Source organism: Camelus bactrianus, chromosome 30 (assembly GCF_048773025.1).
Source record: "Camelus bactrianus isolate YW-2024 breed Bactrian camel chromosome 30, ASM4877302v1, whole genome shotgun sequence".
Classification (NCBI taxonomy): Eukaryota; Metazoa; Chordata; class Mammalia; order Artiodactyla; family Camelidae; genus Camelus; species Camelus bactrianus.
Window position 1 is genome coordinate 28,568,166 of NC_133568.1, and position 27,408 is coordinate 28,595,573.

The 27,408-nt window shown below is 55.1% G+C and overlaps 1 protein-coding gene across 8 annotated transcripts in view; it reads right to left on the reverse strand.

Moving 5' to 3' along the window:
- MBP (myelin basic protein) overlaps positions 1–27,408 on the reverse strand; it is an 83,996-nt gene that overhangs the window by 51,388 nt on the left and 5,200 nt on the right. For all 8 annotated transcript variants that reach the window (XM_074355196.1, XM_074355195.1, XM_074355197.1 and 5 more), the window contains exon 2: positions 10,234–10,309. In XM_074355196.1, coding sequence (XP_074211297.1) covers positions 10,234–10,284 — 51 coding nt within the window. In that variant the 5' untranslated portion in view covers positions 10,285–10,309. The remainder of the gene's footprint in view (positions 1–10,233; positions 10,310–27,408) is intronic.

Below are 27,408 nucleotides of genomic sequence, written 5' to 3' on the forward strand. Positions count from 1 at the left end.
CTTCTTAAAAAAAAAAAAAAGAAGAAGAAAAGACACAAATGAACTTATTTACAAAACAGACTCACAGATATAGAATAAAACTTACGGTTACCAGGAAGGGAAGGAGGTGGGAAGGGATAAATTGGCATTTGGGATCTGCAGATACTAACTACTAGATATAAAATAGATAAACAACAAGTTCATATTGTAGAGCACAGGGAGCTATATTCAGTACCTCGTAGTAACCTATAATGAAAAAGAATATGGAAACAAATATATGTATATATATGTATGACTGAAATGTGACGCTGTGCACTAGAAACTCACACATTGTAACTGACTCTACTTCAATTAAAAATAAATAAATAAATAGATAGATAAATCTGATGATAAACAGTGCGTGGAACCAGGGGAGCTCAGGGGTAGAGCACCGGCTTAGCATGCACGAAGTCATGGGTTCAATCCCCAGTCCCTCCCTTAAATAAATAAATAATAAATAAATAAATTACCTAATGACCTCCCCCAGAAGGAAAGCTTTTTTTTTAAAAAAATGGGTGGATTGTGTGGTATGTGAATCACATCTTAATAAAGATGTTTAAAAAAACCCATAGTGCTCGGTTCGCATGGAGTTCACATGAAAACATTGCGGGGGGTTTAAAACAACCTGTCTGAGGTCCTCGTGACGCCATCGTGGTGAGACGCTGCTCTCACGGGTGGGCTGTAAAGCTGCGCTCTCTGGAAGCCCGGCCCGTGGTGCGATTAGGACGCAGCACTCTTTAAACAACAAGCGCAACGGAAGAGGCTCGGGACTTTATCTAAACATTGGCTTCTGGGAGTCACAGCACAGTAAGCGTTAACTGGTGTCGCAGTCAGACGGTTTATCGGGGCCCGTTACGCAGCCGGACACGCTGGCGCCTACTCTAGGAACTCCAGGGTCCTGCTGCGTGCCCCGGGAGGCCGCCGCTTCCTCAGCTGGCTGAGGAGGGGAAGAGGGTGCTCAGGAAGGAAGGACTGGGGTCGGGGGAGGCAGCGAGACGGGCCTTGCGCAGCGCAGCTCTTTTACTTAAGAGTTCGACGGTCCAGTGAGCCAAGAATTTGTTAAAAGTGCACTTAAGCTAATTCACACCAGGGCATCTGTTCAGATCAGAAGGGTTTTCTACATTATTGGGAACAGAATAAGGCAACGGGAAACTCGCATCCTTTTCATTTGCAAGTGAACACACTTCCTTCAGTTTGATGTAATAAAACCGACCTAATTTCCCTGAACACGTCACCTGCACCTGCACTCGTGTATTTAACCGCCTCCTGTGATGCAGGCAGGCAGAGGGCAAAAGGTCTAATATTTGAAGACACAGCTTTGCCTAAAGGGCGAACACTTTGAAAGAGCAGAGTCCAACCACTTTTCTGAATACATGGTCAGCGCTGCCCGCCTCTGCAGCCTCCTGAGCTGTCTCCTTCATCGTAAATGGACGTAATCATATCGTCCATCTCATGGGGTCACTGCGGACACTCTATGAGTCCAGACGTGCAGAGATCAGAGATTGTGATGCTCTCTGGCCTACAGCCGCCCACGCAGTGCTGGCCACCGTCGCGCTGGAGTGTCCGGGACACTCTGCTTCTCCACACCCTGTTAGTAAGGGAGTTCCCTGGTTCTGGAGGCCCAGGCATGCCAGAAAAAGAAGTGCGGTGGGCTGTGCCTCCGTGTTAATGAGTGGGCTCCTGGAGGCTTCCTACTTCCATGCATTCAGAGGAGGCAATTTGAGGGGATGTTCTGAAGAAGCTGTCTCCTTCCCGGCAGGTATCTCCAGGAGAAGTAACCAGCCCTGCACGGTTTGGAGATCACCACCGAGACCAACGTGGAGACCATGCGCTGAGTAGACGCCACAAGGTGACATCATTTGACTCTGGGGTGATGGCACCCGCTCAGCCGCTGGCTGTGACAGTGCCGAGGGCCCAGCACGGCTCTTCAGGGTCCTGGGTGGGGGGCCACAAGTGGGAGAGCCCCTGTTCTCAGAGGTGTGCATGTCGGGGTGGGGAGGCAAAGCCAGCCAGAGAAAGAAGATGAACCCGATGGTCTGGGTGGGACGTCGGCTCGAGGGGAGAAAGGCAGGGAAGCTGCAAGAGAGAGGCTGGGAGGGCAGCGGGGAGAGAGAGCCGGGCAGCAGATGCAGGTGGCAGGGGCCTCAGGGTGGAGGCCAGGCCCTGCGGGCGGGGCAGACGGGCCGCTGTGCTCGCGAGGACATTCCTCTGACCGCTCTCCGAAAGAGGCCAATTCCTGCCAGCACATCCCAACGTTTCAGCTCGCCTTTTACCTTTAAATTTCAAGACGCCGGTATTTTGTCAAGTGACTTAACGCAGCTACGAGACAGCAGCGTGTGGACGCACACACATCTGTAAATAACCTGCGCTGTAGTCACGCTAACTCACGTGTGTCATTAACGCTATTACCCACTCGCCTTGTCTGTCCACTGACGACCTGTGTCTGGCTCCAGGGCTTGTGCTGAAGCACGATTTAGGGTGTGTGAAATGACAGAGTCTGTTTTGCAAGGACCCAAAGCCACAGAAACAATGATGCCTTTTACTTGGGCTTCAGCTTAACTGTATGATAATTAAATTAACGTAGACACCAAATCTCAGATGGGAGAGTGACTTGCCAGAATAACCCAAGTACAGAGGTTGGGCTGAGCCTGGGAGCGTGTTCTCACAGCTGCCAGTTGGCATGTTACAGTGTTGGAATCCAGGGGGCAAGAAAGATGTCATGCACGCACACACGAACGCACACACACAAACACACACACCCTCACAAACACATACACATACACACACATACACCCTAAAAACACAGGAAGATCAATTTTCGCAGATGTCTTCCAGCCGACAAAAATCCCTCGCTTCCAAATTTAAACGTTGAAAACCGCACCACTGAAGTAACGGCTGAGAAGGGACAGGAAGCATCGTTTTTAAAAGTGGATTTTTAAGTTTCATTTAAAACCTTCTAAGAGGGTTTTATCAAATATAAAAAAGTTCTTAATAACAAAACAAGCACAGTGTTTGTGCGAAAGGGCACGCTTTTCACTGTCAGAGTCTGAAATAGACTTGTTCTTGCAGATAAAATTACATGGTGGCCTTTCTGAAATTACCTGGCAGTGGGTGAAATGGCAGCTCAAGGAGCCTTCTGCGGGCACACGGAGCAGTGAGCCCGGTGGGGAGGCGGCCTCCCACCCAACCCCGCCCCCAGCCCGGGGAGTGGGACCACCCACGGGAGGACACTCAACACACTTCGCACTCCCAGGGACTCCGATGCGCCCACCCTCTGCAAAGGAGAGTTTCCGCCTGGGCACCTCTGCTCAAGCTCCTAAGAATTGATGAGTGAATATCTGGGTATCAACCTTGGAATCAGGTTCCCAATAAAATGTGAATCCAAAACCACGCCTGAAAACTACTTCACGTCAAGTGTGCCCTGCACAAGCTCAGATATTTTCCCAACTTAAAAAAAACAAACCCAGAAAACGATTCAATGAAATAAGGCCACCTCTACCTGCTGGGTCTGCGTTTTTGAGAGACTGCCAACATCTCTGACCTCCCTCCCGGCCGTCCTGTCGGCCCTCGTTAAGTGATGAAGTGTGACAGACGCAGGGCCGGGAGGAGTCTGGGGCTTCCACAGGGTGAAGGAAGGCACGTTGGAATCCAGCTGAAAACAAGATGACAAGCAGCTCCCTTCTGAGGCACGGGGCTCCTGACTCCACGCGGTCAGCTGCCCGGGACCCAAGAGCAGGACTGCGGGGAGGGAGGGCTTGTCCGTGGGCGGCGGGATCTCCAGAGCGCACCCTCCTGCAGCTGCGGTTTTACACGGAGTCTTTCTAGTCAACGACCAGTGTTTAATGCATCACTTATGCTGAACCACTTTTGGTCCCAAGTCAGCGGCCTGCAAATGCGGTCACTGTTTCTGATAAAAGTTAAGTTTGCAAACTCACTCTTAACCCTAATAAACCCTATAATGGGCTGAAAGAACACAGAACACGTGCATCTCCTGGGAATCTGATGCCCCCGGGTCTTCAAGCCCTAAACCCTAAGCTTGAGGCCCCAAGGGCCCTGGAAACTGACTCCTGGGGTCCTTCCCGTACTCAGCCTGAACCCTAAGATCTTGAGGCCTCGGCTTGGCTGTCCCCGAGTGGGAAGGAAACAGGTTTGAGTCAGGAAGGGGCCCTGGACAGGGGTCAAAGTGGCCACCCCTAAGAGGGGGCTGGACCTGGGGCCTGGGACGGGCACAGGGAAGCCGGGCGAGTTCATAAACCACGTGCTGCTGGCTTTCTGTTGCCTGGGGCACCACGCCACCATCACCCCGTTATTTTTATTAAGGGTTGTTGAGGGGGTGGTTCGCTTGCTAATTACACCTGATGTCCTTAGTAACCACATCTGTGTTTGTGACGCCTGTGGCTGCCCCGCCTGGCAAAGGTGTGAGTGTTCAGTCTGCCAGAGGAAACAGCACACCCACCTACGTTCCAGAAAAATCAGAGTCAGCCTTGGGGTCAGGCTTTCGGCACAGACTGCAGACGAGAGAGCTTCTCTTTAGTCCCTTCCAAGAGCAAAAACATCGCTGCCTTGACACGTTCGAGAACCTGCTGTAAAGCAACGCCGCGCCACTGAGGCAGCGAAACCCTGCACTTAACACGGATCTGCCGACACCGCCCCGTGGGGAGCAGGTGGGAGCTGCTCTCTGAGCTCTTACGTATGAACGCAGTTTTCCAAACCAACCTGCAATGAGACGGTTCTCTTTGTACTTCCTTGTGGCTCGTTTCCAGGTCAGATTCAGAGCCCACATTCAGGTTCCCGCAGCGGTCGCCGGAAACTGACGATTGACAACTGGCAGTCAGTCGCTGATGAGTCCCGGGCCCTGGAGGGCCTCTTCGGAAGGATGCATGCTCTGCTCCGTTTCTGGCTCTAGGAGCTCGCTGGAGGTCCTCGGACCCACTCAGCGCGTCAGGCGGGCGGGCTTCCGTGTGTGCGGGGACGTCAGAGCCAGTCCCACTGACCGGACGCCGCAGTGGCAGCATGGCCGGAGGGCGCCGCTCGCAGCACCGCTGGGAGGTGGGCATGGCGGGCACCCCCCCAGCGCTGTCCTCGGTGGTGGACATGTGCTTCCAGAGGACCTGACCTTCTGAGCTCAGTGTTGCATGGAATCCGATGATTTTGCGAAAGACTCTGATTTTTGTCATCAACAGGAAGGAGCTGCTGCCGACCTGTAGGGCCCGGAACCCTGAGAACCGAGGCGACGCGTCCTGTCGGATGCACTGCCCCTGCTCACAGGCAGCTCTTGCATTTTTAAAACTATTTTCTTAAGAATTCTTTTTTTTAACTTTATTGCTTTCTTTTGGTAGGGGGAGGTAATTAGGTTGGTTTATTTGTTTGTTTGTTTGTTTTTAATGGAGGGGCTGGGGATTGAACCCCGGACCTCATGCGTGCTGAGCACACGCTCGACCACTGAGCTGTACCCTCGCCTGGGCAGCTCTTTAAATCCAAATTACTTAAAAATAAATCAGGCTAAAAATGTGGCTCTTCAGTTGGACCAACCACATTTCCCAGGCTTCTTAGCCACGTGTGTCTTGTGACCAGCCTGAGGGACGGCACAGGGACAGGGCAGAGGGCCCACGGCACGGTGCTGTGGGGGGCATCTGCAGGGCGGGCACTGGTACCGGCAGCCATGGGTGTAGCTGGGCCATCCGCCTGGAAGGAGAGTTCAGTGTTCCACCGTCGGGGCGAAGAGGAATTCTTTATGGGTGTGTGTGTGCAACACACACAGAGAGAGAGACAGAGACAGAGCAGTGGGGGACTGGGGCTGCTGAAGACAAGTACGGGGAGCAATCTGCCAGCTCCTCGTGTCTAAGACTTTACCAGACGTGGCCTCGGGCTTTCTGGGTAGCTAAGGCTCAGACTGGACTGGCAGGTCTCTGTAGGGAAGTGCCTTCCACTTTTCAGCCCCCTAAGCTGTTAAATATGTAGTATTTGGTTAACTTAAGAGCTACCTGAGTTCTCAAAAAAACACCTATTTACAAGACTTGCCTATGAAAACAGAACTACGTGTGGATGGGTCTAACAGTCACCAACACATGGCCACCAAATCAGAAAGGGACAATTCTCAGGTGAATTTCCGGCTCAGGGCACTGCAGCCCCATCCTGGGAGGCTCCGGGCCAGAGCCTGGGTGACTGGACGGAAGTGAGTTTCTTAATAAATCTGTTCCCCATCATGTGCAATAGCCCTGGGGTAAGTGGTTGGTTCCAACAAGGAACTGCAGAGAGAAGAGGCACACGATGTAGGGGAGCCATGCTGGGTAGGGTTTTGAAGGGCTCACTGGACGGGCAGGCAGCAGGGATGACACCCTGCCCTGGGCTGGGGCCTGCAGGTGAAGCCGGCCAGCAGCCACCAGTCCTGGGCTGGCAGTCTGGGGGCACGCTGGGCCCCCAGACAGGCTGTGCAGGCAGCCCCACCTCTGCAGCAGCTCTGGTGGGGCACACCCAGGAGCAGAGCCGACGGAAGTCAGGCCCCCGCTGCACTTAACTTCCGAGCAGAGAGGGGAGGTGATGGCCTGGAGCCCGCGGGCTGACGGTGGTTTAAAGCAGAGTGGCGGCTCCTTCCCGAGGCCGGTGTGACGAGAACCGAGCATCCCGAGCAGGTGGGACCACCTGCCACCTCGGGATGAGGCGACGCAGGACTATGTAGAGGAATAAAGGCGAGGAATGAGACCCTGGGTGGAAAGAGCCAGCCTACCCCACAGCTGGGGTGTCAGTCCTGTGAAGGAAAGGTCTTCTGCAGCCCAGTCGACCTCTTCCAGCTCCACGCCCATAGAAAGAGCTGATCTGCTTCATGACCCTTTGTATATTTGCAGACGAAACGTCTCACTTCTCAGAGTGCCATCCGCACGCTGTCCCAGAGTCTCAGCAGACAGTGGGGTTTCGATAATGGTTAAACACGAGGACGGCGTCTCCAGGGGCGTGACTATCCCTGGAGAGGCACTGGGCACGCACTGGGCTTTGAAGAGGCCACTTAAATAAGTAGTCAGTCTAACGGGATCCATGCAACAGGCTAACACGTTGCTCCCGACTGTAAAACTCAGGTGTGAGGCTGGATTCTGCAAAAGCCCTCAGACCTTGCTCTGCAGTGTGGCATCATTTCTGTTAAGCTGCTTCAAGAGAAACCTCCAGAAACATGGTTGGCACCTGTGGAGAAGCTCTGTGAGCCAGATACCGCCGCTAGGAAGAGTACAGAGATGAGCTTGTCCTGCACCACCAGCAGGTTTTCAAAATTACTATTGCCCAGAGCTGTGCAGGCGCTGATGTCAGCATCCACTGCAGCTGCCATGGCCGTCGGCGGGTCTAACGCGGAGTCACCAGGAAACTCCAAAGAGTAAACCCACAGATCAAAGACTGACAGCAGTCAGAGCAGCGCGGAGCGAGAGGAAGGGCCAGCACCTGAGTAACGGGACGGAGCCCAGTGCATCAGCTGGGCCAGGACCACTCTCTCCTGGGGACGGGCTGGTCCAGCTCCTGGCCCGTGCTGACCGCAGGGAACAGGCTCTTTCCTCCAGGAGCCACTGAGGCCAAGCGTCTTGTCTGCCTGCTCACATGCTACCCGGTCCACAACCTCCGGGGTGGGGGAGGGGGGCAGGGGCTGTATTTTTAGCCTGTGGAACCGGTTTTCCTCCCCAGCCTCTGTGGGTGGGGCCGCTGAGAAACATGTGTCTGGGTTCCCCAGGCACCCGGGGTGTGTCCTTCCTGCTCCTGCCAAGTGACCGTGGTGAAGAGGCACCGACCGACCAAGAGCTGGTGAACTGGTGGGAAACCAAATTGCAGCAGGACTCCTAGAAAAACAGGGATTTCTTCATTCCTGAGAATGAGAACGGTTCCCCGAAGCGTCCGCTGGACCCTGGGGGCCTCCCTTCTGTCCACCAGCTGCATGCGGCCCACAGGGCCCTGAGCGCGGGCTCTCAGCCATGCGGCTGCCGGGTGCGAGTCCCACTTGACCTTGACATGCTAACATGTGAGGCTGGAAGGGGAGCCCGTTTTTGCTCTGATCAGAGAAATTCCACAGTCATCCCCTCCATCATGTGGTCTCTCCTCCAGCCTGGCGTGCCTTCTTCAGGACAGAGACTCCAGTGAAAGAACAGGGGGGAGTCACCGGAGGGGGTCCCTGAGAGCTGGCGGCTGTGAATTCCTGGTGGGGAGCCAGCATCTCTGCCTCCTTCCCCAGTGCTGGCCAGAGGGCGGGCAGAGCAGGGAGTCACGACACAGGACCTCTGGGGTCTACACCCGCCGCAGGGCGGCGGGCCAGGGGCGTGAGGACGTGGGGCTGAGTGGTGGGGGGATGCGAGTCAGGGGCAGGGGGAGCCTGGCTCTCTGGGCAGCAGCTCCCACAAGAGGCCAGAGGTGGGGGGTTGAGTGGGTGACCTCTCCCCATGGGTTCCCTCCCTATTAACAGGTCAGCAGCCAGCTCCCTGGAACAGGCAGCTTTCTATCGACTCTCTCCTAAGTGACAAAAAAGCCTCCCAGAATTACTGCAGAAACACACCAGGCAGTAAACAGCAGGTCACGAGCTCACGCGATTTTTTTTTTTCCCTTCTGGTTTAAGTTTAAAGGCTACATGACATGCCAGAGCACTCCCTCTAAAAGACCTCAAATATTTTCAATCCAGTTACAAAAAAGAAAAGAAAGGAGCCCTTACATGTGGCAACTACCTACAGGAACCACTGGTCTTAAACTCCCGATTCTTCTTGGTTTTAAATCATCAGATTAGGCTTCAGAAAACAAACGCGTAGGCGTGGGCTCGCCTGTTGCTCAACAATCTGACTTCGGTAAAATTAAACAGAGAAAGATGTTTTGGTGTTTTCAGCGTCAGTGACAGGAAAGAGACTGCCAGCCACGGAGAGGTTTTTTAGAAGCAAGTTGCAAATCAGTCGCTCTGTGCCTTAAAAAGCCGCCCGTTGACAGGACGGAGCTTTCTGAGAAGGGCTGTTTTTCCGCTTTCACTTTCTGCCAAGACCACACCGTCCTGGTGCAGACGCTGCCCACACCCATGGTCTTCAGTCACCGAACACCCCCTCGGCTCAGAGCCACTGTTATCTTAACAAGGTGATTATCGATAACGCAGTTCACACCCCAGTTGCAGAAAATAACAGGGGATCCCCACTCAAGACTGACTAGAACCAGTCCCACGTGTGTAAGACCTTCCAACAGAGAGGGGGGAACTCCAAATCAATGGTAACGCTGTGAAAATGCCGATCCCCCCGCTTCACCTGGGGACTGAAATCACTAGGAGAAAAACTGCATCACATTGTTTGAGATAAAACCATGTTTTGTCTTAGGTGTTTAAACACTTGAAGCTAAGATATGAACACAAACAGCATGCAATCACTTATTGACTTTACACCGATGGCTTGAGAGAAAATTATGGAAAATTACCCACGTGGCTGACACAGAAATGAAGGCCAAGTTCAGATCAGAGGAGGACCTGCTGTTGCCAAGTCCACTGTTACTAACAAAGCCTGCACATGGAACCTCGGCTGCGGGTCGTGGGCTGCAGTTTAACGTGGTTCAACCCAGCGGATGTTTATGAAGCTCTTCTGTGCGTGAGTGTGAGGTGGGGGGCCCACATGACATTCTGATGAACCGTCACCTGCCTCGAGTTCAAGGACAGAAGAAGTGGAGTGGGTAACCTCTCCCCCTGTAGACTCGGTGGGGCCACGGTCCTGCACACACCGTCGGGCCCGTCTCCTCATCTGAACTGTGTCTTCAGTGGGCAGAGAGGAAGCCGTCAGATGCCCGGTGACGGTGCTGTGACTGTCACCTGTTTGCACAGCTCGGGGAGGGGCAGGGAGGACTGAGGACCACGGTCCCTGACCATCGTCAAACAGAGGACACTGGTGAATAAGGTGGAAGACTGCGAGCTTGAGGCTAGAGGCACACAGACGCCATTCTGAGCGGTTTTTACTGGCATTTCTCCCCTTTGCTCTCCCATATTTCCAAACGCCCTACAGTGGCGGTGCGGAGAGGGGCCAGTCACAGTAAGGCCGGGGTGCATCTGCAGTCCTGGCCCAGGATTCGGGTTTGAGCTGTGTGCTCAGGGCCAGCGGTCCAAGCCCTGCAGCTTTCTAAAGGAGGAGGGTAAATGAGCTGACAGTCAGGGCGGAAGCCCTGGCGGCCACGGGGTGTAAGCACGGAGGACTCGCAGGTTGGAAGGCCTTTGAGCCAATTCCCTTTTACCTTATTTCCCTTTTCGGCACTTAAGTCTCGCTTCCCGGAGTGGTTCCCCATCCTGAGCCGACGAGGTCTTCAGATGCTGAAAGAAACAGAGGGGCCGTTAGCCGGAAACCTGGCATTTTCAGAGTGTCCGACATCATTTCTCACTCACAACAACAATCCCATTTGACGTGCTGTGCCCGTTTCTGAGAAAAGGAAATGAAAGCCCCCAAACTCAAGAGGCGCCCCAAGGCTCATGGCTGAGCCCCAAGGTCTTCTGATCCCTGGAAAAAGCTAGAAAGCAGGACCTCTGCCCAAACCTGAATTCTGTCCAGTGACAACACGGTTCAGGTGTTTCGTCACCGATACAGAAAACCAGCCCATCTCCGAGGCCTCGGGGACAGACACACGCGGGAGGGGCGCCTCACAGTCAGGTGTCACAGCGAAATGGGCAGAGGCGCAGAAAAGTGCTGACACTCGGAATGATGAAAACCAGAAGCTCGCTGCTTCGGGGACCGTGTGGGCGCAGAAACAGCAGGACCCAACCGAGGACTGCTGATCACACCAGCATCCTAAGAATCTGCAGAGTTCGTGGGGCAAATAAAGTTGGATTTCAAAAAAGCGTGCATCCCTCATTTGTATTTTCTATCCCAAACCATAGCAGCAAATTTATTATTTTTTCCCCAGTAAGGCACGAAACTGAAGACTTTAGCCAAGCCCATCCACACAGACCCCTCATCCCACCCACATCCCTGGACCTGAACAAGCCACAGGGCCACTTGCACACCACCTTAAGCCCGTCACCTGGCCGCAGGTGACAGTCTTTAAGGACAGCTGCAAAGTGGAGTCATCCATGATGTATTCTTTTCAAAGAATGTGTGAGCACCAGCTCCCTGCCGAACAAGGAAAGGTAACAAAATGAATCAGCTCCTAAACATGGGAGAGATTTCTGAAATATTACAAATTCCTGAACTAAAGGCAAGTTCTGTTCCCCGAAGTCACTTCTTTAGAAAAGAGGGAATTACCCAGCATCGGAATTTCCCCAAAGTCCCCCACATCACTGGGCAGGGGCCCTCTGCCGCGGGCTGGGAGAAGGGAATCCAGGGTGTCTTGCAGCCTCCCCTCCCGGCGCCCGGCCGTGGGCAGCCCTGACCCGGTGGGGACCCAGACAGCCCGGCGCCTGTGGAGTGGAGACCCTTCCCGCCGTCATATTTGTAAATGGGAACCGGGGCAGCAGTGAGTTTCCAGTCAGGGCCCCACGCAGAAGGAGAGCCCATAAAGAGCTGCCTTTCCAACAGATGCCAGTGGGGGTGACGCGCTGGTAAATCAAAGCCACGGCTCTAGCCGCAACAAGACCCCTCCTGATGCTGAAGCGTCACCACAGGAGCGGGAAGGAAACAGGATTCAGAATGCAAGCGTTTAAAAAGGCAAGTCGGCCTTTGCAGATGATCTCAGTATTCGATGTCCCAACTTATTCACACGGGACGCCCCCAAACACCCCATAGGGTAATCTTGTGGGGAGGATGGAGGTTTGGGACGCACAGAGGGGATACCTGGTAAGAAAAGCACAGCAAGGAAAGCCAGGCCTCGTCTGTGTCCGCCCGGGGTCTGAAGTGCAGTCAGAGGACAGGATGCAGGACACTGGTCTGAGCGCGGAGAGCAGAGCAGGGGTCCCTGGAAGTCCCGCCCATGACCCCGCGGAAAGTCTGAGCAAGCACTGTGTGCCTAACACAGAACGGCAGGGCATCGAACGTTTATGGTTCCACCTCCCTCTTTAAGAAATAAGAACTGGTGCATTTGAAACTAAACGCAGGCAAAAATAGTTAGCTTCCTTTCAAGTTGACAGCTTGGACTTTTGAGGGTTTTTCCAGTCCAGGCATAAAGAGCCACGTGGGAGCATCTTCATTCTCATCTGGGCGGTAGCGTCTCAGACCCAGGGACCTCCAGCCTGGGGGCCCCTGCCGCCTCCTGTCTCCTCCCCTCCCCTCCTCAGTCATCTCCACCCCCTCCATCTCCCCTCCCCTCCTAAGTCATCTCCCCCCCCAGTCATCTCCCCCCATCTCCCCTCCCCTCCACAGTCATCCCCCGGTCTCCATCTCCCCTCCCCTCCGCAGTCATCCCCCCTAGTCTCCATCTCCCCTCCTCCCCCCCGTCTCCATCTCCCCTCCCCTCTCCTCCTTCTAGTTATTACCCCAGCATAATGCTCCTTCCTTCCAGAAAACGAATCTCTGCGGATTTACCCTAAACCCTCCGAAGAGTGTGGGACGTGTAACCATCTGGGGGGCTGCTTGTGGACGAGAGGAGAGCCGGTTTTGGACCAAGGACTTGGAAGCACAGCTGAGGGCACCGCGAGCTGCCCGCACTGCTCCTGGGACGGAGGGCGCGCTCCCTCCCAGCCAGCGCGCCTGTTCAGAGCTTTATCAGACGCAAAGCCGAACTTCAGGTCACACTTGGGAGGAGTGTTTGTGAAATAGTTTAGAAACCAGTATTTAGAAAACGCAAGACTAGAACACAGAAGAGATCAAAATAACGAAAGTCCGGGTCAGACTTCTGTGTGCGCGCAAGCTAGTGAGACTGCCCTGCGGGCTCAGATGAGCAGAAAGAGAGTTTATTTTACAAGTATCGTTTTGAGTTGGCAGATCCCAGCCTCAAAGGCACATCTACACACTGGCAGGAAAAGGAAGACAAGAAAAACGCAGCGACTAGTCTCCGATTAGGGCCCTGTCCCAGAGCAGCCCTGTTCTGAGCGTCGGTGCTGGAGGTGCGCGGGGCCGCGGGGCGGCGGGAGTGGCGCGGAGGACGTGGCCCAGCGCGGCCCTGTGCAGCCCCGCCGTGGGCGGCCCCCCAGCTGCGCTCCGTCACGTGCGGCAGCGAGCCGTCTGCGGACGGCGGAGCTGGAGTTTGGACGTCGCCTGCGTTTCATTTCATTCTTGCAGTCAGTCCAGTTGAGAGAGCGAGGGGACGCCTCGGTAAACGCGCGGAAGGTGCCGGGAGAGCAGGCGGACCCCGGAGGGCCCCGGGCAGCTGTGCCGCCCTCTGCGAGATGCTGAAGGAGGACCGCGGAGGGAGGGGCGTGGGGGCCGGGCGGGGAGCAGCGAGGGCTGCAGGCGCACCTGCCGCGCGCTCCTTGGGCGGGAGTCCGCGCCCTCGGGAGGTTCCTGAACAGCCACCGGGGTAGCGAGTGTTTCCGCCGCGTCCTCATGGCCGTCCGAACTTCGTGTCGTCAAGGGGGTGAAAATGAAAGTCAGCAAGCGAGATTCGCCGGGGAGAACCGGCTCAACCGGCGCGCCACCACTTTCAGCGACACGCCCCCGCGGCAGCGGGGCCGGCACGGGGTGCCCCGGCGGGGGCGCGCGGGGCTTGCAGCCGGAGGCCGCACGGATGGAGGCGCTGCCCGACGCGGAAGTGCGGGCCGTGGCTTCCAGGCGTTTTGACCCGCTGCCGCCCACGAGAGGTCCTAACTGCCAGAGAGCAGCGTGGCGGATGAGCCAGGCCCTCATCCGGGCTCCTGCTGGTGGCCCGGGGCGAGTTACTCCACCTCTCCGAACCTCAGTTTCCCGTAAAGTGGGAGGAATGAAAGTCCCTCACTGTGCTGTGGTCAGCATGAAATAGGGGCTGCTCGGGGTTGGGGTCAGGGTTAGGGTCAAGGTTAGGGTCAGGGTCGGGGTCTCGGATGGAGGCCTTCTCTATCCCACAGTAAATCTACTGAGACAAAAATCTCACGATGATCCCATTGTCAGTAAAAACGCACGTGAAAGTACCTCAGAAGGAGCCAGCTGAGCATTTCAGTGTCGCAGCCGTGCGCGAAGTGCGGGGCTGAGTCTGCGTCCCCGCCTCTCGTCTCTCCGCGCACCGCCCGCGTGGTCTCGTCCAGAAGCCGCAAGGGTCGCGGCGCCCCCTGTGCCGGGGCGGCAGGGCTGGGCGGGGGCTTGCTGCTCGCAGGGCCGGGGCGGCGAGGCGAGCTCACAGGCGCACCCTGGAGCGCTCACCGTGCCATCTGCGCGCCGCTGCGTTCGGGCCCCTTGGGAGCCGCTGTCCGGCTGCGTTTACGTCCACGTTCCGGGAGACAGTCTCATCCTCACAGGCTTGCGGTTCTTTTGGCTTTGGCATCGTCAGATTTTGTTGATTGTACAAGTTTTTTCCCCTTGGGGTCCACGTCCCAGAAAGCAGTCCTAAAGTTAATGTTTCCACAGGGACACAGGGCTAATTTTACAGGGATTTGCTTTATCCCTTAAGTCGTGGAATTACAGGAATAACCCTGAAAGCTTTAGTCCCGCTGTTCAGTTGAGAAAGGAAAGTTGGAAAGACTCAGCTGCAACGATGCCTCTAGGAATATACCTGAGTTAAAAAGGAGGATAAGCTGGGTGTTATTTACACTATGAGTATGTCCTGTGTGGAAAGAAGTGTGCCCCGTAGGTCTGGGGCATTGCGCATCTCTAGATGATTAGCAGCGCGAGGAAGGGAAGACGCTGACGGGTAGCCTTGAGAAGATAACTGAATGATGGCAACTTGTTCTTTATAAACACCTGCACGTAGATGCACAAGTTAACAAGGAAGATGGCAGTGACTTTCGGAATTTCCTACCTAACATCTTGCAGTAACCACTGGTGAGAAGTGAACACAAGGAACTGTGTGGGTTTTAGTTCCATGCCTGCCAGTAATTATCTACTGCAGAGCTTAGCAGATTTAATTCTCTGAGTTTCTGATTTCTCAGTTGTAAAAACAGAGACCATGACACCTGCAGTGCGGCTTAGAGGCCTCAAGAGAGTCATAGACTCGAACCCGCAGCCCCTGACAGCACAACCGCACGGCCACTGCGCCCTCCCTTCCCGGGAGGACGGCTCGCACGTTACACGGGGCGCCGACCACCGGAGGAGACCAGTAAGGAGTTAGTCATGACCACATACACCTCATCTGCCCAAGTTCACCCTTCCTGCCATAAGGACATTCAGCTAATACACTGCTTCACAATCAGTGGTGAACCGGGGGTGGGGGGGTCTAGCTTCTCATCCAGCATGGGTGCAATTATTCATGGACAATAGATCAGAGTGATTGTTTCCTCTGTCCTGCTGGAACTTGGGCAAGTGTGAGCACTGACAGAGAGGCCCTCGTGGGATGTCATCCGTGGGGAGGGGCAGAGAAGGGCCCGGGGCTGAGGTCTCCCCAGCTCACAGGGGTGGGTCAAGTGAGGGACCCCACAGCGAGCGTTCAGGGATCTACCCATTGGACTCTGGGCAGCACCTTCCCAGCTGAGAGGGAAGACCACAACCACAGTCAGGGGCTGGATGCGGGCAGCTGATTGCCTCCCCTGCCAACGAGGGATGGAGGGATGCGAAGCTGGGCACTGACCGTGGGGGGCATCCAGCAGGGGGTGGTTCCTTTTCAAGGAAAGTGGAAAAGAAGGTCCTGAGGGAAGGGAAGGGTACTGGAACATCCATTCCTGGGCAGGACCGTAAGGCCGGCCCTGGGGCTCCAACCACGAGCCAAAGACACTGCCTCCACGAGCCACGGGAAATCTCACAACCTGCCCGATAAGGACGGCTTTCAAACAATTTTAAATTTAAGTAATTCAGGCAGTACATAATGGAGACGTGAAGTCAGCGTTATGGACAGAGGTGTCGGCAGGGGGACCGTCCCAGGGAGGGTGGAGGGGGCGGGCGCAGCCTGAGCTTACCCTGAATTTCTGACTCCACACGTCAGCCTCAGGGTGGTCCGTGGGCTTTCCTTCCCCTCCCTCTGTAGGTAGCACATTCCCACCATCTAAGGGAAGCTCCTCAGGGGCCCAGACCCTCTCCCACTTCCTCCCTGGCTGATGACTCACTCGTGTCTGCGAGACAAATCAGACCCCTCACCTGCCCCCCCAGCCCCCCACCCACCACGCAGATGCCGCCCCTGCTGCCCCCAGGAGGGGCACTCAGATGTCCTCCCTCACTTCACGTTCAGATCTGGGGGCAGCGACAGTCAGAGAGCCCACAGTCTGCGCACAGAAGGCCATTTTTAAGGTTCTTTTTCTCAGTATCTTAGAAGCAATATAGAAAACACACTACAATAATGGTGACAGTTTTATAAAGCTTTCCATCTGCCTTTCCTCAATATAGATTGTACAAAATCTTTATTGATGGCCTATTCTTGGTCCAAACAAATATGCTGTTTTCATTGCATTTGGTGTCAAATACAGGAGATGAACCAGAACACACATTTCAAAGGCAGTGTAGTAACTCCGTGCTGGGAGAGGGCATGCTACCCGACCCTGGAGGCCAGGACGCCCTTCCCAGGGTGTGGTGCGCTGCGCTGTGTCCCCTGAAAAGATAGGACCACGTCCTAATCCCCAGGATGTGTGACTGTGACCTTATTAGGGCAGAGGATCTTTGCAAATGGAATCCAGTTAAGAGGAGGCTGTACTGGGTTGGGGTGGACCCCATCCAAAGACTGGTGTCCTTGGAGGAGAAAGGGGTGGGGGACAGACACAGAGGAGCTGGGGAGAAATGCCACGTGGTGACAGAGGCAGAGACCAGAGAGACGTGTCTACAAGGAGACGGATGCCACGGCCTGTGGGCAGTGTCAGAACCTGGAAGGGCTAAGAGGCCCCCTGGAGCCCTCAGAGGGTGCCTGGCCCTGAGAAGCCTTGGGTTTGGAATTCCGGCCTCCAGAGCTGTGAGTGAAGACACTTCCATTTTGAGCCAAAGTGTCAGTGGTCTTCGGTTACAGGAGCCACGGGAAACTCATGCTGGGTGAGAGTGGCATGTGGACGGAGGCCGACGGGGTGAGCAGAAGGGGCAGGTAGAGATGCTGTGGGAAGCAGGGGGAGAGCCTGGGTGGAGGGCATGGCATGTGCAAAGGCCCTGAGGTAGGAGAAACCATGGGTGTGACAGGGAAGTGCCTGAGCATTGGGAATCCACGGAGGAACAGGACCCTCCAGGTGGCACCACTACAGTCTTCCCTGCGGGAGACGTGTGGTGCCCCTTCACCCACTTTTGGGAGGAATCCAGTCCTGCTGGGAGGAGCAAGCCCCCCCAGTGCCGTGGTCCCTGGACAAAGAGCTCCCGGAACCCTGTGCTACAGACCGAATGCCTGTGTCCTCCCCAAATCCATGCCCCCAGATGATGGCATCCAGAGGGGGGGCCTTCGGAGCTGTGTAGGTCTGAGGACAGAACCGGCACGGATGGGGTCAGGGCCCCAGTAAAGGAGATCCCACAAAGCTCCCACTGCTGCTCCACGTGAGGACACAGAGTGGAGATGCCGTGTGTGAGCCAGGAATCCAGTCCTCACCAGACACCGAATCTGCTGGCCCCTGCATCTTGGATTTGTAGCCTCCAGACAGTGAGAAATGAACGTCTGTTGTTTACAAGCCCCCGGTCTGTGGTGTCCTGTCACAGCTGCCCGCGTGGACCGAGACAGCCCATCAGCTCGGAGAACAGGGTAGAGGTTCATCTCAGAAGCCCCCGCCCGTCTGGAACAAGGTTCTCCCAGACAGCGAGCTGCGATCTGCCTCCCACCCGTCCTCAGGACCCCCTGCCCGGCTGGTGGCACTCAGACAGCCCCAGACACCCAACCTGGACTCACATAAGAAGCGCCTGAGAGGAAACCAGCTCTCAGATTTGGGGGCTGGGAATTTCTGCACTGGGTGATCACGGAATGTTCACAAGCCAGTTGCCACCATCCTTTGTTTGCTCAGGCTTATCAGAGTCACATCGCAGAGGAGCACTGCCTTAAAGTTATCAAAAACCACTTTAAAAAGACAATGACAGGATTGCAGAAGGATGGAGCTTGATGGAGGCTGACTGGTCCCTCGAGCCTGGTGCCCAGGGTGTCGGCTGACTTGGCAGATTGAGCCGTTGCAGAACGGGCAGCCAAGGACGTCTGGGTTCCCGGCTTGCAGTGCCGCTGGTACAGCCCCTTTCTCAACTCCAATGAAGCATTTTCTTAAAGGAAGAAGGAAGTAGATTAAACAATGGTTCACTAATGCTAAGTTGGATTAACTTTCAGAATTTCTTGTTCAGATATTCACGCGAGTCTATGACCACGTAGCATGCTTAGCTTTTTGTAGCTCCTGCAAGGAAAGCCGAAATTGTCCGTGTGAAAGCAGAGGGTCCCAGGAAAAGTGGCCTTGCTGGGTAACGGGCACTCCAGTCCTGCAGTCGTGTGGAGACAGCCTTTCTGATGCTTGGGAGTGGGGTTCAGGGGCAAGTGGGGCAGCATCTGGAGACATCCCAGTCCTGGTGGCCTAACCCGGTCACGGGCATGAACCGCGGGTCCCACTGGCCACACTGTGCACAGGCTGCCCCCCGGGAGGACCAGCAGCTGGGACAGGCATGGGGGTTTCAGAGAGGAAGTCCCAGGGCTCGAGTCCCAGAGGTGCCCGGGGTGGGCCCCTTCTGGTGGGCGCTCTTCTGCTTGTTCTGAGGTTTGGTCCCCAGTTCCTCCTTATCTGTAAACCCAGGAGGGTAAATGCTACTTCCGGGAGGGGCTGTGGAAATAACTGGTTAATATTTCACAGGCACCTGAAGATACAAGCCCTCAGTCGGAGGAGCAGGGGACCCAGCGGGGGCTGGACTTCCGGGAGCGGCCCTGCGTGCCTGCAGCAGGGTCACCGACTGCAAAATGTGCCACTGTGCCAGTCCCCGAGGGCACACGACCAGGACCCTAGCGCTGATAACCGAGGAAACGTGACGCCCTGGGCGTCGCTCCAGGCCAGAGCCAGTGCTCAAAGGCTAGAACTTGTCGAGCTAAGTGTGTTTTAATCCACCTGCACAACAGATTGCAGAAGAATGGAGCAACTCACAGATTCCCTGACCTCAGGCAGGATGATGGCGCAAGAGTGCGGGGCTCGGGGAGGAATGCGCTGACTGAGCCCACGGGCTTGCAGGCGGCCTGGGGCCAAAAGAGCTACGGTCTGAGTCTCGACTGAAATAAACCAAATCTTTCTGAAAACACAGAGGACACCTGAATTCTACAACTGCTGCTCTCAAACCTCCAGTTTCAAATCACCGACCCCGCAGTAGTCCCACGGGGGAGGGGCAGTCTCCTCTCTGGCACCATTTTCCTGGGAGACCTCCTCCCAGAACCTTCCAGATGCTAATCAAGGAAAAGAATGTGAGCATCGTCCTCAGCCTCATCAGTCCCGCCTGCACACACTCAGAGCTGATGTGATAGGCGCACGTCTTCACACAGGCGTGCGGCATTTCAGAAGGTAAAGGATGCGGGTGGGTGACAATTACAGACACACTGCCACAAGTTTCTACTGTATAGCACAGTATATCAATATCTTGTAATACCTCTAATGAAGAAGAATATGAAAAGGAATAGATATCTGTGCATGTGTATGTGTCACTGAATCGCTTTGCTGTACACCTGAAACTGACATTGTAAGTCAACACACTTCAGTAAGAAATAGAATTTTAAAAAACCAGAAGGGAGGGAGATACGTCCCAAGGGGGCACGACTCAGTGGAAAGGACCCTGCCCTGGAGTCGGGAAGCCTCAGAGAGTGGCCAGCGGGAGGGGGTCCCCACTCCGCGCGGGGCCAGGTGGAGATCATTTCAGAAGCACGTCCTCCCAGCCCTCCAGCCAGGCTGGGGCAGAGGCTGTGCTGACCAAGCCCACGAGGTCCAAGAGGCCGGCTGACCCAGGTTCACAGGTACCAGCAGGGCCAGGGGCCTGGGCTGAGCTGTGCTCGGAGCGGCCGCACCATCTGCGATGCCCAGAGCTCCGGGTCCAGGTCGGCTGTGAGCTGACCTGATGACTTGGCCGGGCACTTCATGTCTTCAAAAAAAGGACTCTGGACACAATCAGTCTTGGAGTTATTAAGGAAAAGAGCTGCAGGGAGAGTAAAAGGGCACTTTCCTTCCATTTCACACATTTTAATGTACATTCTGACGACTCAAACGCATTAACGACGACTTGGACCAAGTGTGCAAACCTCACTCCCTTGGACGGGGAAACCATTGCAGGGCAACAGTAAATCATGAGGCTCAATAGAAATGTGTCATAAAGGTAAATCTCCTTTCAAACTCTGTGTTTGGAAGATGGCATTTAAATAAGTGGCCAGCAAACACCTCCAGGGTGCCACCCAGACAACGAACACACGGCCGCCAGTGAGCGGTTGGCTTGGACCTGAGCTTGTCACCCGGTTTCCCTGTGCCGTTCAGGGCCGAGTGGTATCCTTAAGGCCAAAAACAAACAAACAAAAAGGGCAGTATCCTTTCAGAAGGCAATGATTTATTACCACAAAGTGGAGAACTTATAATTTAATTTCTCCATCAAAATCAAGATTATCTGGTTGCCTTTATAGGAAATAGATGAAAAATGCAAAGGTCTTGGCAGAGAATATTCACAATGTCATGTCTATCTGATGACCTGTGACCCACTGAAACTATAAGGAAGTGTCTCACTCACTCATATTCCCCCCAAAGCACAGCCTTTGTGGATAAGTGACTTCTTATTTGACATCAACCACAGCATTCAAATGAGGGGTGGTAACATCCAAAGACACCGCAGGACTGACTCAAAGGACCAGAGAGGTGATGGCAACGGGGCATTTGGGGCAGGAAGTCTCATTTCCCACAAGCAGCAGGGTGGCCTCGGACAGGCCACCTGGTGCCCCTGAGGCCCGTCTGCTGTCTTTCTGGGGGAAATGAGGGGGCTGGATGGGGTGCTGCACTGATTCCCACAGGGATGGTGTGGGCTCCCACACCTGCTCTGCAACCCCTGGGATCTTTAAAAATCCAGCCTTTCCTGACAAGGTTTAAGCAAAGCTGCTGTATCATGTCCAACACACGGACAACTGGGCCCAAGGCTGGGGGCCAGGTCCCAACAAGGCACACGAAACTCCTCGAGTGTCTACTGGATGCTGGTGAGCAGGGGAAGAGCAGAGCAGAGCTCGGTCTGAGTGTGCACGCACGGGTACACATTCACAATGCACACACGCACGCACAGTCACACACGTATGTCACAAGGAGCACATGCATGTTTTGAGACCACCAGAGCCGCCCCTGGAGCACAGCGCCACCTGTGAGCAGAGCCACGAGTGAACCAGGGAGGCTGGAGGGGCTGGCGTGGCCGTAGGACCAGCCTGGCCAGATGGAGCAGCCCAGGTCACCAAGAGGACTGCTGAGGGGCCAGGCGGCTGAGGGCCTCCCTGGGGCAGGGTCCCCAAAAACGGAAGCCCTTTTCAGCAGGAACAAAGGACACCACAAAAAGGAAGTGTGGGCAGCACCCTGCCGAGCGCGGTGCTGCCCCTGAGGAACTTGGCGCAGACGGGGCGGGGCACTGAGCACCGAGGGCGGTGGGTGGAGGCAGGGCCACAGGGGTCCCCTCACTGTAGATGAAGCCTCCACAGCAGGGGGCCCAGGGGAGCAGACACGGCGGTGGGGAGCGGCGGGCAGATGCTGGAACCTGTGGCCGGTCCAGGGAGGTCCCTGGGGATACACCGTCGGGGGCAAACGCAGACCCTCCCTGGGTGGCTGGCAGATCCATCCTGGAGGCAGGAAGACATGTCATCAAACCAGCAGGGATCTGAGCTCAGCCCACGAATCACTAGTCACGACGTGGCTGAATTCAAATATGTGGAAACGAGGCACCTATAGATTTGGTGGGGAGAGTTCTTAATGAATTCATGACCTTTCAAAGGGCTGATTTCGAACTACACTCTCCTGTAAGCCTCATCCAAATATTAGAATAGAAACCTCTGAAAGCAGGTCAGTCCACGCATCTGGCGCTTCGCCTGGGCTTCGGCGAGAGCGGCATCCTGGTTCCCCGGCTCCCAGCCGGCCAGCCGTGCAGACGTGGGCCGCACACACAGGGGCCACAACACACAGCCAGGCCTGCGCCGTGCACAGACCTCAGCTGCGTGTGTTTTCTTTCTTTCACGAAGCCCTCGGGCACGGTTTGGGTCTGGGCTCCACCTGCTCTGAGGGATGAATGAACACCTACGGCCCCTCTCCTCTGGGCGTTTCTGTGTCTCCCCCCTGGGTCCCCAGCACGGAGCTCCCGGGTGTCTGTAATGAGTGGCAAACCCCCCACCAGCCCTGCGCAGGGAGAGCGGCTGGGCAGAGTGCTCTGACCGGGAAGTGGAGGCCTCTGGAGTCACCGCCCTCAGAGCCCGGCGGACCCCGGGGCTCACGGCAGCGCAGCGCCATGGAGAGAGGCCGGCGCGAGGCTCTGGAAGGGGCCCGGGTGCACTTTCCTGGCTCTTCTTTACACGTGTCATGGAAGCAAATGAAGTTCAGCCTCAGAGACTTAAGACCCTGTGATGGCTGCATCACAGTCGCCCACGCCAAAGTGACGCCTGGGGCCTCTGCTCGCTTCACGGACAAATGTGGCTTAAAAAAATGGTGTGAAAATCAGTCCGGGTTTTAATCTACCTTCACGTTGAAATTTTCGTTAAGTTCCTAATCGTGCCCTTTATTCTGGTGTTGCTAAGCCCCTGTGAAAAACATCTATAGAAATGTGTATACACATTGGTGTCAGGACTGTTACATAATGTGGCTTTTTTAATTCTTATGTTTTATTGAAGTGTAGTCTGTTTACAGTGTTAGTCTCAGGTGCACAGCAAAGCGATTCAGTTACATAACAGGGCTTTAACCGTGACGCTTCACTGCATTTCCAGGAAGGCTGTCTACCCTGTCTGTGGCTGTGTCCCCTTCGCACCACGGTTCCCAGACACTGTCGGAAACGAGTAAGGCCAGCTTCTAACACCCGCTCTAAATCCTCCTCTCTTCAAAGAGAAGCCCTGACACACAGAGACAGCGCCGGAGCAGAAGATCGCCGCCTTCCTTCTCACAGCACCTCTCACGGAGCAGCACGGGGTGGTGCGCAGACGCAGAGCTGCACTCGGCCCGACAGGCATGCGACTTACCCACTGTACTTCCAGGACACCAGCTGCAGCTGGTGACTACACTCCATAATCTCTAGTCCAAGGTCATTATGTTTTCAGACACCTGAGAGAATCAGGAAAAAAACCACTCTCCCCCGCTCCCTCCCAAGAGAAACCCAGCTGCTAAAATGTGAAAATCATTTTTGTTTGTTTTATTAAGCTCCTGCTTTGTCTGGTCTTTGAAGGCAACACAGTGAGCTGAATAAATCACGGCCCACGTTCTTCTGATTGGTGCAGAACAGACGTGGGCAAAGGACTTCTGCAAAATTCAGGCTCTGCAGTGCGTCAGTTGGATGGTGACGACTGGGGCTGATGGAACCTGCCATCCGTGGACGCAACAAATACCCCCGCTGTGCGCTAGGCGGATGACGTGAGACCGGGAAAACCTATTTTAAGTTTCCCAGGATGCAAGTGCCTGGTGGAACACTGAACCCCTTATAAACCAGATGTTATCAAAACCAGAGAACAGAGCCACGGCTGTGAAACGCCCCGCAGGGGAGATGGGCATCCCAGAAACCGGGTCAGGGGACCACCCCAGGCAGGAGCAGACAAAGATGATTTTTGACCAGGAATTGGGGGAAGAACCCAGAAGATTCCCAGACAGGGCACGAGGAGAGGCTCAAGGTCGCCGGGAGAGACCCGGAGAGGGAACTGGTATAGGGCAGAGCCAACCTTCCAGCACCGTGTGGGTGAGAAACAGCTCCTGCGGCCCCTCTGCTCCGCCAGGTGCAGCCCTGGGCCTCCTGCAGGGGGTGGGACAAGTGTCATGCCCTGGGAAACCCGTCTGCAGACTCGGGGCTCTCCAACGACACGACACCCCCCCCCCACCTCACGGCAGGAGCTGCCTGGTCTGATCCGGGTGTGCCTGGAAAGGCATGGTGTCGCCTTCTGCACATCCTGGAGGGTCAGGGAATTTAAAATACTCAGTTGTGTGTCTGCTCTGTCTGGGAAGCCTGCCACACAGCTCTGGATTTTTTGCTTTCCTTGCAAGTTTAGCAAAAATGTTAGGTTCCAACCATACAGGAAGCCTGGTGAGGAATATAACCAGCCATAAATATTCCCCGTCAGAGACGCCGGCGCTCCCGGCAGGAAAGAGAGTGTGATTCTCCAAATGGAGAGAGAATCAAAACTAAATGACAGAAAGGAGAACGTGTTGTCGGGACGGGACGGGACTTTCCACGAGTCAGTGTGTCAGTGAGACAGACAGAAATGCTGCAGCGCGTCGCCGCGTGCATTGCGGGCAGAGGCGCTCAGGGAGACCTGCGCCGCCGAGCCACGCGTCGGGCACCGCCCCCTCTTTCCCTGAGCAGTGGTCCCCTTACTACAGATTCCTGGGCCCGGACCCCAAGGCTGTGTGTGGTGTCCCGAGACAGGGGGCCAGGACTCTGCATTTAGTGTGAGTTCTGGATGGCTTGCACGCAGGTGGCTGGCGGAGCCCTGGGGGGACACTAGGCGTCACCCTCGTCCTGCAGCCTCGTGGGACGCAGGACGTGGGCTCCGGCCGCAGCAGACACTTGGGTTGGGCGCTGGTGTCCCCCTCCCAGAACCAGTCCCCCACCTAATCTGAACCAATTCAGGCAGGTGCTCAGACTCCGGTCGAGGTCAGCGCAAGCTGAGCTCTCCTCTGTCCCTGGTTAGGTGGGCGAATGATGGCAGGGAGACCAGGGAGGTCCGTGAGTCTGCGAGCTCTTTGCTGGAGGAGCTGTCTTTGCACCCAGCTTTCTGCTCCTGCCCGCAGGGCTGCAGTGACAGACACTGCTAACTGCAGGGAAGGCAGGATGCGGTCTGGGACAGGAGCCCACTTGGGGAGATCCTCTGTGGCCTGACACCCCCGAAGGTGGGGTTGACACTTGTGGGTGCTGCTATCAGTGGTGACCAGGCCAGCAGGGGCCCTCAGCCTACTTAACACATCCAGGGTGAGGACGATGTCTGCTGGGGGCAACTGGGCTCCCCTCCCTCCGACAAAACCTAACCCTCACCGCCTCCACCCTCCTACCCCGACTCCTGAGAAACCAGGGGACATTTACGTGCCATCTAGAGGAGTCGTTCCTTGAAACCTACACCTCAGAAAACCAAATGACAACAAGGCATGTCCCGCTAGTGCCTCCGCCTGCCGTCCAGCCACGACTTACGGGAAGTCTCGGTCCAGCCGGGGAGCTGGTGGCCGAAGGGTTGGGCCCCCCCTGAGCTGCAGCCCTCACCAGCTGGGACCTCGGGCCACCACAGAACCCCGGGTGCCCCCGCTGTCGTCTGCAGGGTCCGCACGGCAGGGGCGTGACCTGGTGCTCCTTGGTGTGGCTCAGAGCTGCCGTCGGATGGTCAGCGCTGCGTGCTGGCCACCAATCAGAGCAAAACCCAGCACAAAAGGCTGTCCAGTCAACTGCCTCGCGCCAGGGGCACCGGCACCCGTCTCTGTTTTCTAGGTGGTTCTGACACAGGGGAGACAGGGACCGAATCCAAGCCTAACTGCCACGCAGCCGGAATCAGCGTGATGTTAAAAACTAGCGCGTTCAGTGAAACAGCCTTTTCTGCGTTTTAAAATCTACAACTCGTACCAAAGAGGAACATCGCATCCTCAAGAAAAGCCGCCAAGGGGCTCTGAGCAGAAACTCATTTCCTGTCAAAGGCTGCGGCTTCAGGCCTCAGAGGAGCCCTTTCCCACACTGGAGGGCGTCGCCCTCTCGTCCCCAGCTCTCAGCCCCGACCCCTCTGCACAAGCAGCACTGGTTTGGTGTGGCGTGGCGCACCGCCTTGATGAGAAATGCGTCTGTTTTTCGTATTTTCACATCTATTCTTTCCTTTAAAAATGAGCTCTTCTTAAAGCAAAAGCCCCTGATGTCTGATTGGTCCCCAGAGTGTGTGGCCCACGTGGGTACGAGGCCTGGTGTTGGCTGGGGGTCAGGAGGGTGGCCTGCTGTCCCTCCCACCCAGGGAACAGTGACTTAAGAAGGCATGGTCTCGGATGCCTGGCTTTGGGCACGTGCTCCAAGACCTCAGGAGCACAGGGTGAGTGTCACCGGCCGTCACACGGGTCACTGGACAGAGCAGAGGATGCACTGGACCTCACACACACGACCCCCCAGGTCTGCTGACTGCTGAGAACTCCCATTTCCTTGGGGTAATAAGATGAGGATGTTGCTCGATTCAGAGGGTCCTCAAGGGATGGAGAGGAAATCGGCATCACTGGGGAGCAGGGGAGCCTGGGAGCCTCTGCCTCCTGGGAGGACGTCTGACCCCAGGGTGCCTGTGGGGCCCTGGCGGGACACCATTATTTCACTTTTTAGTGTTCTTTTAGAAGATAAGTCTGTGTGAGGGGTGGGAGGAGATAAGTTAGGCTTCTTTATGGGTTTTATATATGTCACACATATATATATATATAGGTATATACACACGTATGAGACAACAGACATCATGCAGAAATAAACCCTCATGCTGAGAAGTTCACAGCAGTAAGCCTTAGGTAAAATTACACTTGGGGAAGGGGTTCGTTCCTACTTACAAGACGCTGCTCTAACACACAGCGCCGGCCAACCCCACGCTCCAGACATGCAAGGATGTTTCAATGCCAACTCGAACATGAATCGGTACAGCCCATCACACTAACAGGTTGAAGAAGGAAAATCACAGGAGCCTATCAACTGGCAGGAAACATCCAACACCCACTCACGATGCAACCTCACAGTAAGTGAGGAATAGAGGGGGCACTTCCTCAATGTAATAAAGAACTTTGACAGAAACTCTACAGCTACATCGTCCTTAGCGGTGACAAAGTGAATGCTTTACCCCTTGGATCAGGAATAAGGCAAGGATGTCCACTCCTGCAACTCTTATTCAGCACAGCCCTGGGAGTTCTGTTGCAATGAGACAAGAAAAAGAAATAAAACAGACAGAGGTTGGAAAGGAGAAGTAACATTTCCTTATTTATAGATGACATGATGGTCTGCATGGGCATCACGAGGAATCTACCTCAAACCTCCTAGACTTAGCAAGGGGGTTCAGCAAGGTTGCAGGACACAAGAACGATGCACAAAAGTCACGTACATTTGTACATGCTAACTACAAATGTGTAGAAACTGAAGTTAAAACGTGACACCATTTAAAATTACTCCAAATAAAATGCAATACTTCGGTATACCCTAATAAAACCCCACAGATTCAGAATCTATGTGCTTAAAATTACAAAACACTGACGAAAGAAACCAAAGAAGGTCTAAATAGAGACAACCTGTCGTCATGGTGGGGAAGACACCACACAGGAAAACTGTTAATTCTCCCCAAGTCCCTCTGACTTGATGAAATTCCCATAAAAATTCCGAGGGTCCTGTA